The sequence below is a fragment of the Nansenia antarctica genome (genome assembly GCF_963989245.1).
Source record: "Nansenia antarctica genome assembly, chromosome: 12".
Taxonomy (NCBI): Eukaryota; Metazoa; Chordata; class Actinopteri; order Argentiniformes; family Microstomatidae; genus Nansenia; species Nansenia antarctica.
Window position 1 is genome coordinate 7688991 of NC_137682.1, and position 18952 is coordinate 7707942.

Sequence of the window (18952 nt, forward strand, 5' to 3'; positions counted from 1 at the left end):
AAATATGACAATATTTACTACCACTTGCCTAATGGCAAAACTGGGCTTTATTTTATCTCCACACCAATTTAAGTCTTTCGCCTATGAACATATTTACTACCACTTGCCTAATGGCGTGTTACGTAGCCTTGACGTAGCCAATCACGTTCTTCCGGACTGAAAGACCAGGAAGTAACACACTCGGTCGGTGCGGTTGGCAAGTAAAGTAAGTAATTTGATTGGACAAGAGGCAGTCACGTGGACGCTCCGGCGCTCTCAGAGGTATGAAAGCGGCCTGGATGTTGGTTTCTATAGCAACGGTTGACAACAGAAACATGGTCCTCAGTAAGTAGCAACGCCTTGTAAGATAGCTGACTGACAAACTAATCGAAATAACCAATTAACAACGCTAGAAATGCTTGTGTAAAGTGTAACCTCTACATTACAAAGAGCCATAATGTTTTTGCCTCTCTTACTAATTTAACTTGCATCCTTGATATGAGATAGCTAGCTAGTTAAAGAACGGAGCCAGACTAATACATAATATGAGCTTGTTTTGAGTGCACGCGCTGACCACTGACTGTCTATGTGACGTTAGAATTATAAGGTTCTATCTCCAGTTTTTTTTTTTTACATAATCTGATCCATTAGGTGTTTATTAATGCCTGTGTGGTGTTATTTTTTTTAAATGTTGACATTTTTGAGTTAGTAATGAATAAAATACAAAGGTTCCATCTCACAGAACATAATGGAATGTAAAAACTTTGACGCTCAATATCTCTGAACTGCCCTAAACGGGGATAGAACCTTATCATTCTAAACGGAGATAGAACCTTATCATTCTAAACGGAGATAGAACCTTATCATTCTAAACGGAGATAGAACCGTATCATTCTAAACGGAGATACCTTATCATTCTAAACTCACGATATGTGAACCACTGACTGTCTATGTGAACCACTGACTGACTATGTGAACCACTGACTGTCTATGTGAACCACTGACTGTATTATGTGAAAAACACACTTTTTTCTTTTAGTCACCGAAGATATGGTCCGTCGTCGATCGGAGCATAACAACTGCGAGATATTTTCTTTGGAGGAGCTGTCTCTGCATCAGCAAGATATCGAGAAACTAGAACATCTTGATAGGTGGTGCAGGGACCTGAAAATTCTGTACTTACAAAACAATCTGATTCCCAGAATAGGTGGGTCTCTATTCACTTCCTTCGCTCTTCCTTTTGTTTCAGTTGTGATGTATTGCCATTTAGGTTAATCAGACTGCAATGCCATTGTGTCAACGTAATTCATTGTTGTGAGTTTTTGTCTCCTCAGAAAATGTAACTAGATTGAAAAAAGTGGAGTATTTGAACCTTGCCTTGAACAACATTGAACTAATTGAAAACCTTGAAGGTTTGTATGATGTTGTACTCATCATAGACCTCAAATCATCACTTCAGGTTTGCTTTATTTTAGAGCAATCATTTGATTTGTCACACTGACTCTTGACTCTTGACTCAGGATGTGAGAGTCTCCAGAAGCTGGACTTGACAGTGAACTTTGTGGGTAGACTGAGCAGTGTTGAGTCCCTGAAGCACAACATTCATCTCAGAGAGCTGTTCCTGGTGGGGAACCCCTGCACTGAGTTTGAGGGCTACAGGCAATACGTGGTGGCCTCGCTGCCCCAACTGAAGGTATGAGTAGGTTCCTAACTAATTAGCCTATATCTAGGTGTCAAGGCCAATGCACACGGCGTGTGCGATTTTGTCGCACGACAACATTCGATTCTCAATTCACACCACCGAAGTGTGTGGGTGTGAATGGAGAATAGAATGTTGTCGTGCGACAATATCGCACGCCATGTGCATTGGGCTTCAGTGTGAAGCAGGTGTTTTGGCGAACATGGCTCATGTAATGAGTAACCTTGTCTGAGACCTGTTTGTTTAACACTGCTATACGTTGTGCAGTGGCTTGATGGGAAAGAAATTGGACGTTCCGAGCGAATTCGGGCCGGACAGGGTTTGGAGGCGGTGAGGAGGCTGATCCATCAGAAGGAGCAGGAGTACCTGAGGAAGAGAGCGAGGGAGAAAAAGGAGGCCCAGCTAGAGGAGGAGAAAGAAGAAGAGAGGAAGCAGCAGGAGGAGAGGTAGGAAAACAATGCCTCCAGTACAGAGAAGAGGCATCTTATATTTTCCGTCTTCATAAAGATCAATAAATAGGAGCGCTGCGCTGTCACTTTCCAGAGAAGAATCTAGAATCTTCTTTTCGCCAATCGGCTCTTCTGGGCTCTGTCTGCCTGCAGACCCGCGTCCAAATAGAGAATTTCCAAACCGGACTTGTGTGAAAATTGATGACACAAGCCTGATTCTAGAACATTGATGACACAAGCCTGATTCTCATTCGGAATCACTTGAGGCTTGAATCCCAATCGAGAGTTGCCTGAACGAACGAGGCTTTCCTTTTAATCGCGAATATACTAATCAACGTACGTGGAACAGCCCCCAGGTCTAGGTGTTCTCTGGCAAACTTTAGTCTTGCCCTGATGTTTTTTTTTTTTACAGCAAGGGTTTCCCCCTTGCACACCTCCCATGTAAATCAAACTTGTGCAGTCACTTTCTGATGATAGATGCATGTACTTTGACATCAACTGTGGCAAGAGCTAGCTGTAGGTCCTGTGATGACATTTTAGGATTGTTGAAGACTTTTTATTTTTTATTTTTTTTATTTTGCAGTCTGCTCTTAGGCTGAACTTGCTAGAACGGCCTGACCTGGCCATGTTGCCAGTTGTTTTAAATGTTCTCTACTTGTAAACAAAACTGGACAGTGGAATGGCTGATTTAAATCCCCTCCCAGACACTCCCAGCATCTACAACCTTCTTTCTGAAGGCCTCAGAGAGCTCTTTTGAACTCGCCATGGTGATACCCCTCAATTCAACAATCAAGAGCAAACCAAACTAACTGTCTGAGGTTTTTAAATAAGACAGGCTTTTCCAAAATCCTCTCTAACAAGGATCTAATCTTTTACACCTAATGTGGTGCACTTGATTCTAATTGTAGGCATTTTAAGTAGTAAGAAATGGGGGTGTCCTACCTTTCTCCTCACAAGAAAATTGCATTTCTGTTAATTACATTTTTACAAATCACTTTAAAAAGATTTATTTTCAGTTTTATTTGTTTAGTTGATATTACCTCCATCTCTCAATATTGTTGAAGTGAAGATCAAATGTCCATATGTTTAAATAGGTTGAAAAAATAAAAAGTACCTGTTTTGTTTATGTGATTAATTGAATTCTAGTCCTGAGTCTGAAGAAAACAAGGAGAACCGGGACAAAAAGGGCAAGACAACCTGCCTCTCCTCAGAGGACCAGGATAGGGAGTTCTGGGAGAAACCATGTGCCTTCACTCCAGAGTCTCGCCTGGAGGCTCACCGCCACCTAGAGGAGAAGAGGAAGGCGAAGGAAAGGTTGGTACTCTCCCTTTTACCATTATATTAATATCATTCATATGTACATTTAAAAACAAAAACAAAAACTCTGACATCTCTACTAGGTCCCTCTCTACCCTAGTCTCCATACATGCATGTGAAATTAGTAAACAAAAGTGCACCACGCTATGACAACTGTTACTTTAAAAAAAATACTTTTCCAATACTCAAACAAATAATTGAATTGAACTTCAGTAATGGAACAAACAAATGTTTAGTGCATATTTCCCCTGGTCACATGACACATCTGGTGAAAATGTTGAGGCACTTTTCTTTTAACTTAAAAAAATAAAATAAAAATACACAAATAGAACATACAATTTTAAGGAGATTCATACACAATTACACCAATTGTAAATTGCATATCCACACAAATCCATACAAGCATACAGATACATACACTATCAACAATTGTCTTTACTAGCTATGCTAGGACATATACAAATATACCATAAAAAAGCAGCATATCAGATAATACATGTTTCTCTCTGACGTTTTGAGTAGGACTTGAGGAATCCAGTTTCTAATAATTGTGAATTCTGAACATCTCAGGACACACCTCTATTTAGGTGAAACCCCAACTCCATGGGTGCTTAACTTTTATGGGGCACTTAAGTCGTTGAATATATCTGAGGTCTGATGACAGGAGAATTGCTTCATTTGAGACTTAAGTCCATCTCTCCATTATTAAGAATTGGTGTATAATTCAGGTTTTGCACTTATTTTAATTTAACTTCAGTCCATTAAAAGAGTAAATGGAAATTACAATACAATGATGGCAAATAGGGAATTTATTTTCATTTCATGATTTCTCAATAAACCCATCAAATGTTTTTCCACTTTTGAGTTGTAAATGCAAATCACATCTTGAATTAATTGAAGAAATATTGAATTGACCCCAACCCTGGTACCTATCACAACGCATGGCCAAGACCGTGGTTACTCCAGTTAATTTCTGTAATGTTGAAGCAGTTCATTGGTTTAGCCACTACATGTCACTATAATATCAATTATCATTTGAACCAATGGGGCTTTGTACATGACTGTGAAATTAGAAACATGTTCTGGTCTGATGTTAAGTTGCAATTATGTTGTTTGGTTATGCAGACTTTTCACTTCCCCTCCCTCACTACTAGAGGTAATCACAAGACATCATCTCTTTACCCTCTCTCTCAGGTACGGGGTAAATCAAGCTTCGTTAATTTGCCCATATGCTGTTAATTAATCGCGGCCTGCTTACCCTACAGGTGACCCACTTGCTAGGGTGTTAATTGGGTAGCCTTCGTTAAGCTCCCCATTCTCTCTCTTTCTTTCTCTCTCTCTCTCTCTCGCTCTCTCTGTCTCTCTCACCTCAATTACAGCAGTTGTTAGCTCTACAGTTAAAAACACTATGCCAATGAATTAGACCAAGTCCCAGGGCACACAACAGTTACAGTATAGGAATAGGACAGTCAAGCTTATGGCCAAGTTAGTTATTAAAACCACAAACTGGTCCTATAACAAGCAATACTCAATTGCAGTTATAATATATAGTTAATTCATGCCGTTCAAGCTATACATTGATTGCTCCATGTGTATTTTGTTATGTGATGCTGTCAACATTCTTGATTTACTATGAATGGGGAGAAAAGTAAGAGAATGTCAGAGAGTGCCTATACTGTACGTGTCACATGTGCTTTGGTTCGCTTTGATGTCCCTTTGAAGTGGTGGTGGTCGGGGGGGGGGGGGATCTGGGGCTCTCTACTACACTGTCATTACTGTCCCGACCTCTTATCTGCTGCTCACCGGCTGTACAGTTATTCCAGTGCATTGTAATGTGTAGTTTAACATATAATAAGACTTACCATAAAACATGACAAGATTTAGGCCTATTCTATACTCTAACTATTCACTATTCAGTGTTACTCTATTTGGAATGGGGAGGGCAACTACTCAGATACTGCATTATAGGAATGACTACTACTGATTAGCCTGATAAGCCCGATTTCACCATGAAAACATACATATGAAGAACTATGAAGTTCAAGTAAGTAAGTAAGTAAGTTTTAATTTATTTATTTAGCACCTATCCCAGACCAGGGGTCACAAAGTGCTTTACAAATACAAGATCATAATATAAAAGCAGAAGTCATAGCAGGTTAAAATAGGCAAACAAGTGAAAATAAGAACAAGTAACAAACAACAAGTGTACAAAATATCAACAGGACACAGAAAGACTATACAGGACAGTCTTTAACTGTTTTTTAAAAAGCCTCGACCGAGACCGCTGATCTAAGATCCGAGGGAAGAGCATTCCAAAGCTTAGGAGCCACGGTTTGGAATGCTCGATCACCCTTGGTTTTCTGGATAGAAAAAATCTGGATAATACATTTACCATTTTGACTATTTCCCTACACACACACTTGTCACTAAACACTGGCTTGATGCATGTAGTCATCCCGTCATTGTATTGTTGGGGAAGATGACGTTTCTGCTACTGAGGTGGATTCTATTATATGGTCAGTCGCTGTGCTTTGCCTAAGAGAAACATGTGTAGTGTATCAAACCCTGGACCTGCAGCATCAAGTGAAAAGGACTTGACTTGTGCCTTGGTGTGTGTATAGGAAGAGAGTGAGAGACATTTCAAGTTATTTGGTCTCTTGCTGTATATGGAGGATTTGTAGATGTTTGTGTTTTGTGATTTCATTGCATCAATGAACAGCATGGTAAGGGTTCAGGTCACCTAACAGATCATGAACTTGCTAAGATTTGTTGCCTGTTTAAAATATGATGAGAGGGCACGGTAATTGTGTGCACTTGGGCATGAGAATTCTGTCTATATTTTCAGGAAATACACTTAATGTTAATGTAGCGTTTGCCATGTGGCCACGGAAGCAAGGCTAAGTAACTGTCTAGACACACTGTGCTCAGATTGGACTCCATAACCTGCCAGTGGAGCTGTTTATACCAATGTCCCACTGATTTTAGTTTTTTTTAAAAAGACAAAAAGTCTTAAAGCAAGGCCCTGTTTTGTAGTGTGCATTGTTTTAACCTTCAGAAGTGACTCCTGGCATGAAGTGAACTGGATGAGAAAAGGTTGGGAAGAAAGACAGATGGTGGTGGAATGCGGTGATGCTATATTTAATGCCAAGAAAAGCTTTTTAGAGGACATTTGACTAAGACATTGTACAAGTGTACATTACCTGAACTAAAAGACTACAAGCTTTGAAGTGCTATCTCTCCTTGAACAGCTCTGTGTGTGTGTGTGTGTGTGTGTGTGTGTGTGTGTGTGTGCGTGCGTGCGTGCGCGTGTGCGTGTGCGTGTGCGTGCGCACTGCAGGATGGTTTTCCCACTTCTTTGTTGTTTCTGGTCATACAGTGCTTGATTATACACTAGGCACGAATGGCAACAAATGCAAGATCTTCCTGAGCAAATGAACAGATCAGTGATCAAGTTGACAATTTCAGTGAACGCTGGAGTTGGCTTGCATTGCATGTGCATACGACATCCACACGTGTTCTGATGAACATGTTTGCCATGTGACGCCTTTTTGCGATGTTTGCCACAACTCACTTGTGTTACCAGTCCTCAGGTATTGGTTCTCACCTTCACCCTGACGGCCCCATAACTCTGAAGGTAGTTTGCAGTTAATCAGCTGCTAGAGCTGCTAGCCTGATGACGCTTTGCTTCCTTCTGCAGGGAGAAAGAGGAGAAGCCCAAGGCCCCAAGGACACTGGTCACGCCTGACGGACGGGTGATGAATGTCAACGAACCAAAGTATGTACAGTGGGGGTGCAAAAATGTGGGCACCCCTAGTCAAAATGCCTTTTACAATTAATATCTAAGTGAAAAGAAGCAAACCTAACCTTTAAATGGTACAAAGTTAAACATGACACATTCATAGCTTGCAAATGCTTCCTGTAGCCAGCAAAAAGCCACTCAAATGTAATGTTTGTGTCGGCTCTGTATTCTTAGTGGTATGCAAGTATAGATATTGGAATTGAGATCAACTTTGCTTGTAGCTCAACCTCTTTCCATGACAAGGGAGCCCTATAATGCCCTAATGGTGTTTTGTGGAAATATGCAGTGGGGGAGAGAGGGCCATTCTATTCGGTTAGGGCAGAGAGTGCTCTGTAACCTGATTGGTTCTACTGCTTTTAAGAGATGTTGTCATCTGCAGCACAGCAAGAGCAGCAAAAAAAACATTTATTTGATCCCTTGATTGCCTTGTGTCACTCGCCTCATCGGAACGCCGAAAGCTTTTGGTTAGCATGTCAGGTAAAACATACCGGTTGGGGTGTGATTCGTACATTAGTGGCTTTCAGTCTTGATCTCTGGACTGGCCATGTCTGCCGTGGAACGCTCCGGTGATGCGGTGCAACGAGGGAAATGGGCCAGTACGGTTACCCTCCATTAGCCGTGGCCCTAAAACAAGTTTGATTTCCTGTCTAATTTGTATCTACCTAAAATCTAAAAAGTAGAGACAGATCAGTCAATAGTGTCTGGCTGCAGACATACCGCCGCCTATGCACTGAGGCCTCTGAGACTTCTTCAGTGATGTTTTCGGTAGCTGTGTGATGTGAATGGACGCATTACCGCCACAAACAGTACAGGTGATAAACTGCCCCAGGCAGCAAGCTCATTTAGCCAAAATAATTCAATGATGCCAGAGTTTTTTATTTTATTATATTATATTATCCGTATTATTTGAATTATAGAGTATTCATATTATTTGAATTATGTTATTATTATTTTTGAACATTGTTGGAATGTTCAAATGTCCTCAAGTGTGACGTGCTCATCCAACCAACTGATAGCAGTTTCTGTTTCACATCTGTCGTGAGTACGACGACCACTAGCTCCGTTCAGGCTAACATACCCATGTACAGTAAAACCTTGTCAACAAACAAAACACATGACACAGCTGATAATGGAAAGGAAAACTATCAAGTAAATGTAGTGCTGCCCTTACGACTGAAAAGTATATGCAACAAAAGGGGGATAGGCATATACAATTGTGTACTGTAGAACATACAGTAGCTAGCAGAAGCACATACAGCTGAGCTGAGGGCTCCTCAAGGTTCACATGGCATGTGACCAGAGATGGTATGTCTGCAGCTGGATGCTTTTCAAATCAGTTGAGATGTTAGTGGCTTAGCCATACCAAATAGATTTTGATTTGTTTCCTGTCAATGGCCTTATCTAATTACAATATCATCCCATCCATAGGCTTGATTTCACACTCACAGAAGATGAAGACAATAACATAATTGTCTTGGATCTGGAAGTCTACAGGTACAATTGTGAACAAAAATGAAACGTGAGCATTTAAAATAGATTTACAGTACAGTAGGCTATGTATCCCGATGCAAAAAAACGTCACTAAAATGTCTTCAATTTCACATGCAGACATATGGATACTTCCCTGTTGGATGTTGATGTTCAACCAACATATGCCAGGGTGGCCGTCAAAGGAAAGGTACTCTTTGTTTTCACATTGCTACATTGTGATAATGTTTTTTCATTTAATGCTCCCCTCAACTGTTGCAAATTGGTCGGCCCGCCATTTTGTTTACAATGTGAAAAACGTGTCGTTACAGCTTGTAAAAGTAACCTACACACTGCCCCCCAGAAATCTAATTCTTATTTACAATGACAGCCTGCAAATGTAGGTTTCAAATCACAATGAAGTCATCTATCAGTTATTGAAGTATTGAAGTATTGATACCGTAATTTATATGACAAAATGAAATCACAGATCAGGACTATAGTTTACTTCCAGGTCTTTGGTAATATGTCTTTATATCAACGAGACTGACAGAAGACAAAACATATGAATAGAATAGTTTTTTTCTCTCCAATGGTTGCCATTCGACAGATTTGGTGTGGCTTTGCACATAGGTTTACTAACATGTGATAATGCATGCATGCTCTTTTAGAGCAGGAGGCATGCAGACATATGTACAGTTACGGATTGTCACCTTTTAAGAGAGTGTTGATGGCACTGACAGTTCCGACAGCTACTCCCACACGCTTCCCGGGCAACAGTGGGCACGCTGCCAGGCAGACTGCCAGTTGCCAGCCAAGAGCTAGATTACACTCTGAGTTATGGCAGCACAGCAATATTCTAGCAGGCCGGCACATTTACGAGATGCAACATGGCTTTTTCATCCTATCGTGTTAAAAACAAGTTAGAAGACCCCTCTAGTGTCGCACTGCCCTCTCATTAAATTGTTCATCAAATTCTTGATTAAATTCTCGACTTCTTCATCAAATGGTGAATCACAAATGCATAGTTAATGACTAATACTTTTCATCAAAATGTTCTGCCGAGACGATGAGGGAATGAGCAGACTGTTTGATTTAAAGCAGATTGTCTGACTTGTATTTCAATCTAGTATTTGATAGTCCCAGTGAGGACATTACACAGTTTTCAGAAGATAATGTATGACATCATGGTGAGAGAATATTCTGCCTGTGAATTTCTTGTTTTCAAAGATGCCACCTGTCCATCATAGTTAGCAGACTGTCATTCCTGTAGTCTCTCATTATCATAAGGAGGACTGTGTGTCATAATAAAGCATGTGTTTATCATGCCCAGCCCAGCTGTATTTCCCCCCAGTACACTCAGTGCGATGTAAGTGCTTTTAATCTCACACAAACAGGCCAGTGGAGACCTTTAAGCTTGATTAAACAGCTGTTTAGTGAGCAATTCATTCAGAGACTGTAGTTTTTTTTAAATTTTTTAGGCTAGTTTTATTTTCTCTAAGAAAAAATAACATATTAGCCATACATCCCCAGGGTCTCCACTGCTTAGACCTCTAAAAACAAACTGAAAAATGTTGCTTGGCAGTTTGGAGGAGCTGGTCTTGCTGGATTTTGGAACGCCAAGACTGCATATTTATGGCTCGCCGTTTTGTGCCAAAGACCGGCATGATTAGATCGGGAGTGATTTATCCGGTGATACCCTGTGGAATGACACCTTTAAACATCCTTTATTAATACGTAGCAATTTAGGGAGCAGGGGACATTGATCTGAGGTGTCATTGAGGTGTATATTTACAGTGCCCTGCATAAGTAATGGGACAGTGAAGTATGTTTTCTTCTTTTTGGCTCTATTCTATAAAGTTTGGATTTGAAAATCAAACAAATGCTATGAGGTTACAGTATAGATAGATTCTACGCTTTTATTTGATGATTTGTGTAGATAATTGGTTTCACTATTTAGAAATGACAACACTTTTTATACAGCTTTTTGGAGCTGGAACTTTGGAACTTGGAACTTTTTACTTATTGAGCCTGCACTGTTTTATCTATTTATTTATTGAATGTTTTCTGTCTGCCCTAACTAAGCTGTTTGACAACAAAATTTCCCCATTGGGGACAATAAAGGTTTTCATCATCATCATCATAGTCCCCTTATTTAAAGAATATATTCTATTTATATATTATAAAGAAGACAAAATGCCTCACTGTCCTATAACTTACGCAGCGAACTGTATCAAGTCCACTCTACAGTTCAGGAACGGCTAATCTTTGACGGTAACTAGATCTAGTTAAGTTGGTGGAGTAATATGATTTGGGACAGATCATTTTCGTGTTATACAGTAACCATGCTATGCACCCCCCCCCCCCCCCCCCCCCTCTCCATTGGGACCGATTTATTAACTTCAAAGTCTCCACAGTGAGCTATTCTTATAACTTGTCCAACTCTTCTGGAAACTGTATCTATAAAAGACCTCACTAATGACTACAGTCATTTAACACGTTGTAACACTGTCGGTGTGGGATCAGGGGATTCATCTTTGTAATTAAAGTTGTGAATAATTTATTCTACAGATCTTTCAGCTGGCATTGCCTGCTGAAGTGAAGCCTGACAGCTCTACAGTGAAGAGGTCTCAGATCACCGGCCACCTGGTCCTCACGATGCCAAAGGTATGTTCTCAAACACCTGGGGCCTCATTTAGAAAACTTTGCGTAGAACAAACAAACAAACGTTTACGCACACCAACATTCGGATTTATAAAACGGTGCCTTCGCAAGTCCCACGCCTGTTTCCCTTTATAAATCACAATCAACTCAAAATGTTGCACATGTGAACGAGCATCTTGTCCCACCCTTTTAAACAGTCCATCACCTCTTGCAGGGAGAAGTGTGTGACGTTTGGTGTTTTCTGGGCCCACCACTTTCGTGAGGCACTCCTTTACAAATTCATCCTCAGCAAAGGGTTTCCCGTGCTGTGTGATTAACATGGCCACTTCGTAGCTGGCCTTGGTGTGTATGTCTTGAAAATGCTCCCATGCTTTGTGCTCTTAATGTCAATCTCTGTGACTACCGCAACTGACTCTTGGCAAATAAGCCAAACACATTCGACTTTCAGAGGTTCGTTTAGTTGGGCTTCTTCTTTTTACCACACAATGCAATCTACAGTTGGTGAGTTTGAGAGCTGCCATTAGTCAAAATAAGAACTGCAGCATATGAGCATACATTTTGAAAATGTCCTTATGGCTGTCCGGACCACATACTGTATAATGTTATTTTAGAAACATGGCGAGGCGTTTTAACTGTCTTCCAGGGCCTTGATTGAACTAATGTACTAACCTACCTTCCAAGAACTAATTGAGTTGATTTGCAAAGAAAGTAAATAATGACCATTCAATCATGATGTTTTCCGATAGATTTAAATGTTTAAAAATCTTTTTAGGCTCAGGGTGAAATCAAACTGAAAAAGGCAACACAGCGATCTCCAACAGTCCCTCTGAGCAGCCACACACCAGAGGAAAACACAAGGTAATTTCTCAGGTTTAATGTTAAGATGGATGGACATGTATGTTTTTGCCCTATCTACAGGCTTCCGATCAGCTCCCAATTCCATATTCGCATATGCACAATCCATAGGCATATGTCCCAGATACACCGGCCTGAAAATTCCCATGGTTAATCTGTACATCCTCTGGTTAATGTGGACACAGACGTGTGTTTGAACTGTGATCAGTCCGGTGCACTTCATCACCAACTCCGCAATTGCAAACCAGTCTCCCTCACACGAGAACAGCATCTCTAATCAGTTGTGTTTGTGACATGAAAAGCTCGCTAAATCTACCCAACTACCTGAGCAGAGATCACATAAAAAAGCATGGAATGTGATGCCATAAACCAAGTTTGGAGTTGACATCAATAAGATTTAAAAAAAGCTGTGTGTGTGTAAATCCATCAGCTATTAACTTCTTGAGTTTGTTGCTAGCAGTGAGGAGTTGTAGTGGTTTTATATCATGTTATACTGAGAAATGTAAGTCTCTCTACAGTTTGGTGAAGCTAGCACTCAAGGAAGGCCCATTTCCTTCCTGTAAGGGATGGGCCAAGATCTGTGGCGCAGTGAATAATTCTGACTATGGACAGGGCCATAACTTGTGTAATTACAGATTTGTATAATATGATTGGTTCCCAAGAATAGTGACCTCATGACCAAGGACAGGTCTATAAATATGAGTCACACCCATCGTTGGGGGCTTCCTGCTTGCTTCTTGCTTATTGGTCGGCTCATTTCTCTCTGCGCTCATGTGACTTGGCTTAATAAAAGGCCTCTTTGGAGACAATTGATCTAAGCTCTTTGTGTTTTGTAAGTTCTACTAAATCTATTAAGAATCAATTATATCCACGACAGAGTCAATATACAGCAGATGTGTACAGACATGCACCTCACGTGGGATAAACTTGCGCTCCTATCATTGATGATTGATCATATGTCAATAATGCGTCACATACAGTGCCCTCCATAAGTCTTGGAAGGAGGAGCCATTTTGTCTTCTTTTAGCTCCTTTAGGCACCAAAGCTGTTGGAAAATTGGCTTGACAGGTTTTTCTGATTAGTCAAGTGTGTTCTTATCAGTCTGCTATTGGTGTCTGTCAACATGAGGACCAAAGTGATGGTCAAGGAAAGCATTGTGAATCAATCAGAAACATAGGCAAAACCTTTGACAAAAATCAATAGTTTGTAACAACAATTGCAAATGGGCTGGTAGATGTAGGCCATGGAAGTCTTCTATTGTGGATGACGAAGAACGGTCACCGTAATTATGAAAAACCCCAAACAACCTTCCCACAGATCAGGAACATTCTCTAGGAGGTACCGCCTGAAGACCAGATACCCAGCGTTTTGTGGGGCCAATTGGTTGCAGACTTCAGGCAGTTATTGCATGCAAAGGATTGTCGACCAAATACTAAACTTTACTAATACTTTATTTAGACATTTTATGATTTTTTTTCTCCAAAACTTTTGGAGCCCTGGAGTAGAGGGAGTATGTTTAAAAACAATGTTGTACTTTCTAAATTGATGAACCCAATCAGAAAAACAACAACATTGAATTAAAGCTGTGATTGTTTTATTTCAAATCCAAACTGTTGGAGTATAAGAGCTAAAAGAAGACAAAATGCCTCCTCTTTTCCAATACTTATGGAGGGCACTGTAGACGATTCTAAAAGACTACTGTTATCTATACATTAGTGTTGAGAAGCATGCACATCTCATTCAGAGGCTTTCAGTCATTGGTAAGTTAGATATCAACTGCCCAAATGTGTTTGGTGAGCTGCATTTGATCAGATAGGTGAGCATTCGATAATGAGCATCCACTTCAGTAGGCCTAGTGTCATATCTGATGGGCACGGGAACATCAGGAGGGACACATGCTTGGCCCGCATTATAAGTCCATATGTCTGCAGCATCTGCAGTGCAACTGATCTAGACTGCAACTGCAAGTGATAAGTGCCCTGGCCTACCACAGGTCAAACATCTGTCCACATTAACCGGGCAATGTAAAGATTAGTCATAAAGGAAAACGTCTAGATTAACTGGGATTTGTATACATTAACAACTGAGTTGGGAGATATAAAGATTATCCACAGGCATAAGGTACACTAAAGATTGCATAGGTATGATTCAAATGTTACAATAAATGACCTTATGCCAAAGCAGTACCTATTCTATGATTAAACATAAAAAAAAGCACTCCAATAAACTGCAATTACTTGCAGGCTGCACTCATTGCTCCTATTGTAGTTTCTGTGGTATAATGCCTTCCCTTCTTATAGGAAGACTCACCTGAACGCCACATCATCTCATTAAGCCAATGCTAAAGCAAACATACTTTTCTTGGCCACTGTCTTAGCCTTGCTAAGCTCTCTCTTCCACATGCAGTCCCGCATATCATGCTTGGTTTTTGCAAGTTTTTCTCTGCGACGTTCTAAAGCGGTCTTGTCTCGTCGCAGATATTTGGTCTGAACTGGCCTTTAACCACTCACAAAGATGCATCTCAGTGGTGGAGATGAAGGCGTGTGTCCCTATTCATTATAATCCATAGGTCCTTATTATTAATGAACGCATTCCCAGCAGTCACAGATAGATAGCCTTGACCAGGTTAATTGATCAAGGGACTATAAAGACTGTATACGGTTCATATGGAGTAATTGCTACATACACATGACATTGTATTACTATTGTTATTATTACAGCCATTATTGCTTCTGCTGACACTAAACACTACTATGGTCACTATTTATTATGTCTATATTATATTGTATTGTTGATTTGTTGATTGTTTTTGACTGTTGATCGAGGAGCGAGATTGCAAAGCATTTCAGTATATCTATTATGGCTGTATGCGATGTACGTAACAATTTTTTATTTTATTTTATTTTATTTTGATTATAAATTGCCCCTAAGAGCTGCTCCAAGGCAAGTTTTATTTATTTTTTACTTACATCTTACATCTTCACTTACATCGTCACTTGTGAGGTGTCGTCTTATCCACAAGCATGTACAGTGCTCTAAATGACAATCAAACCAATGACAGAGTTTCACAATAATTGGGTTTCCTCTGACCCTATTATTGATGTTCATAATGATAACCATGTTGTCTAATATGAATAATTATCAGAAATGATTATGGTAACATTGTGAACGCAATATACAGTTTGACATAATTTGCATTTGTACCCCGAAAAAACTGCTGGTAAAGAAATCAGTGATGATGTCATTACTTTCCATGATCTCCAGCTCCATGATCTCACCTTTCATGACCCGTACCCCATAGGCCTTGTCCTTCAGCTTCTCCCATCAACCGAAGGGATAGTCATTCTGGATGCTTAAATTAAACATTCAATAGAAATGCTTGGTGATAGGTGAACGGGGCTGTGCTGAGCTGAGTTATTGCACCATTTGGACCTGATTAGATGGCGACCCTTTACCCCAGGGATTACTCACATATTACATCCTGAGCTCTTCGCTAAGAAGGCTGTTTGCCTCGAGGTGAGGGCAATGATTGGGTTTGCTTGATAGCACAAGGCAGGGCAAGGCAAGATTTGAATTTACTTCAAAAATAATGGAGCAGCATAAAAGGTAAGGTGGACATTAAGTTAAAATCCTGCAATAACACTAAATTAACTGCGTTTTCCCTAGTTTGACCCTTATTATTCATAACATGCAACAATGAATGGAGGTCGCTCAATGCCACTCTTCACAATTTAAAGGATCAGCCTCATTAAGGCCCTGCAGATTTGCTTATATTGATCAACAATTGAATCGGTGGTTATGTTGCATGGTCTGTGCCCAGTGTGGTAACTGGGATTTGACAGTCAAGTTCACATTCCCTTTGATACCTATCCTGTCCATGTTACCTATCCATTACAAAGATGAGTGTTTGCATGCTTGCAGGTGTCGTCAATCTTTCCCCGGCCCTTCATCATCGATTTACTATGGTTTACCTTTGCTACTCTCCAATGAGGAAACTGTCAGAAAACTAAAAGAGAGGAGGAACACTCCAACAACCGTAACTCATTGTAACATTTCTGTTTCTTTTCATCATTCCATTCTCTGCTTCTTTTATCGAAATCGTAATTTTAGTCAGATCATCATAACAGCACACAACAGGCCCGCACAAGATCTCACATCCGTTCCAAATCGAATCCATTATGGATCTATGGCAGATAGTGAAGCTAACCAGAACTTTGTGATGATGTTACTCAGCCTATTCCGATTACAATGCAATTTTGGGTCCAGTCATGATAACAAGGATTCTATAGATTTCCATCGAGCCACATCGTGACCCCAGCGATTTATCCTCCAGTGTTGTTGTTACCACGGGCTTCATTTCCCTTCCAAATAAACATGTTTCTAAATGCCTCAGTAGGTGTAATGAAGTGGCAACAGCGGCCCCTCGTCTGCCATACTGCCAGCACTTACTGTATGTTGATGGCTGTACAAGGGGGGGGTTCTGTCCAAATACAAAATAGTAGATCTCTATTTTTGCATATCATAGGTCTCTAATTTTCTCTTTCCTCTAATATTAACCAGGTAGACATAATATCAGTTCTAATAGTAATAATATATCATAATATCAGAGATAAGACCATTCGCATATTCAGGAGAGGGGTTGAAAATTATGCTATTGTCATGCAATCTCTTGAAAGCAGGCATTCGTTCATATTCATAATTGGGAGGTACCTTTATTTATTCCCCCCCCAAGTATTACTAACTAACTATTGTTTGCTTTTCAAAATCTACACATGTGAATCTGTGTATGAGCAACATTACAGTATGTAAAGAGGTTACCCCTCGGTCCCCAAACGTCGCAATTTGATGAATGATCCCTAGAGATACTTTTAAAAGCATTGCGATAACTCATTGTCTTTCTGGGGGCATCTGTCTTAAGTAATGTGAATTCATTAATTGCCGAATGGGATGACCTCATTTTGTGGGATGAAACTGATGGAATGGAAGAGTGGGATCAATCCACTTTATGGAAACAGAATGTCTTGCGTAATGGAAGATAATGTCCCTGGAGATGAATTCATGGATGTGCTCTACCAGGAATAGTTTACAGCCTACTCTTGAGCTGACTCTAAAGGCCCAATCCCAAGAGAGTCACAAGGGGAAGTGGTTGGAAATCTTCCCCTATGGAATGGGATAATCCTTCAAGGCCCTGATACGTCATCAGTAGTATCATAGAAAAGCATCGATGCTTGCGATTCATTCACAACTTAAGTTCCATCCTGTCAATCGATCAAACAAGTCATAAAATAAAAAAGAACAACTCTTCATTATCAGGCCAGTTCATGACAGGATAACGGTGCTCTGTAGGCTAGCAACCCTCTCCTGCCCTGCCAGTCTGCACTGATATTAGAGGAGCGTAGTAGTGCAACAACTTCGTGGCTGAACATAAGTGACATTTCGGACGTCATATGCCATCAAAGGGGGGAAATGCGACATGGAAATTATGTCAAAATGCGGGACTATCATGCACAAATCAGCCTTAAAACATGTAACATAGCTAACATTAGACACAAAGCTAGATACATAGGCATAGGCATAAACCTAACAAAGCAAAAACATTTGATCAAAATAAAAAAAAGAAAGAAAAGATCTATAATAAAAAAAAATATATATATTTGTGGTTTCTCTTCCTGCTTGTTTTCCTCATTCCACTATCATGCCGATGATTCGCAAGGCATTCTGGGATCTCATAATCCTCCGGTTGCGGCTCTCTTCGGAGTCTGGGCCTCAAAAATCTCAGTTTGGAGGGCTGTGTAGCCCTACCCCTTGGCCCTACCCCTACATGAAAAAAAAGAGATGGGACACCTCTACTCTACTCTACACGTGCAAAACGGAGCCGTAGGGCTGAAATCGAGGGCCAAGGGGTGAAATGGGACTGAAATGGACTTTACTTTCAGCAGATATTTAAGCATGAATTATTTGAAGAATGACTCATGGAATGTTATAATCTAATAATGTGAGACGATTTCTCAAGCCGTACTAATTGACTAATAGAAGTATGATTGGATTATGCCACTCTAACTTAGTTCAATACCATTTGACAATATTTTCTTGTGTTGACAGCGCTGCACTGTACTGTGTTTGATGTGGATTTGGCATTTGTTCACACAGGACAATGAATGGCTATGAAAGGTTGGAGGTGGATCCCAGCAAACACTCAGGTGTTGACTTGGCCAACATCGTACCACGAGGGGACACCCCCAGGGAAGGCCCGCTGGAGTCACGGAAACCGCTGCCCATGACGATTGATCACATCCCTTCTGCAGACTTTGTGGATGACCCTAATGTTCCTCCATTGATGTGAGCAAGCGAAAGCAAATGTTTTGTTGAGCAAATATTTGACAAACATGCCAGATGTCCTGTAGATGGAGATGAGAAACAGTTCTATCAAAGACAAGAGACATGTATTGTCAACCTTTGATACATACTATAGTTCACCTATTTTGAATGTCCTTATTTGCTGGATTGTATCTAAAGCCAATGTACTGCCCTACTACCTAGCATAGTATTTGGCATGCATACTCGTCCCAGATGCTTACCAAAGCAAATCGTTCTTCTAGATCTTTGATCTTTGAAATTATCTCTGGACACAGCTACTGCCCAGAGGACAAAATAAACACTTGGAAGAGGTCCTGCAGCCTCAACAGAATCTCCTTGTTCTTTACTTCTCTTACATTGTTACAT

General features: G+C 40.4%; 1 protein-coding gene across 1 annotated transcript; it reads left to right on the forward strand.

The window, feature by feature from the left end:
• Nucleotides 1-314: 314 nt before the first annotated feature.
• Nucleotides 315-18572, forward strand: dnaaf11 (dynein axonemal assembly factor 11; the record flags this gene model as incomplete). The annotated part of the gene is made up of 12 exons (XM_080543465.1): nt 315-324; nt 1019-1186; nt 1314-1391; nt 1500-1672; nt 1946-2079; nt 3274-3445; nt 7146-7219; nt 8672-8737; nt 8852-8921; nt 11282-11377; nt 12147-12232; nt 18380-18572. The coding sequence occupies 12 exons, from the start codon at nt 315-317 to the stop codon at nt 18570-18572; spliced, it is 1320 nt and encodes a 439-aa protein (XP_080399591.1).
• Between the last annotated feature and the right edge of the window lie 380 nt (nt 18573-18952).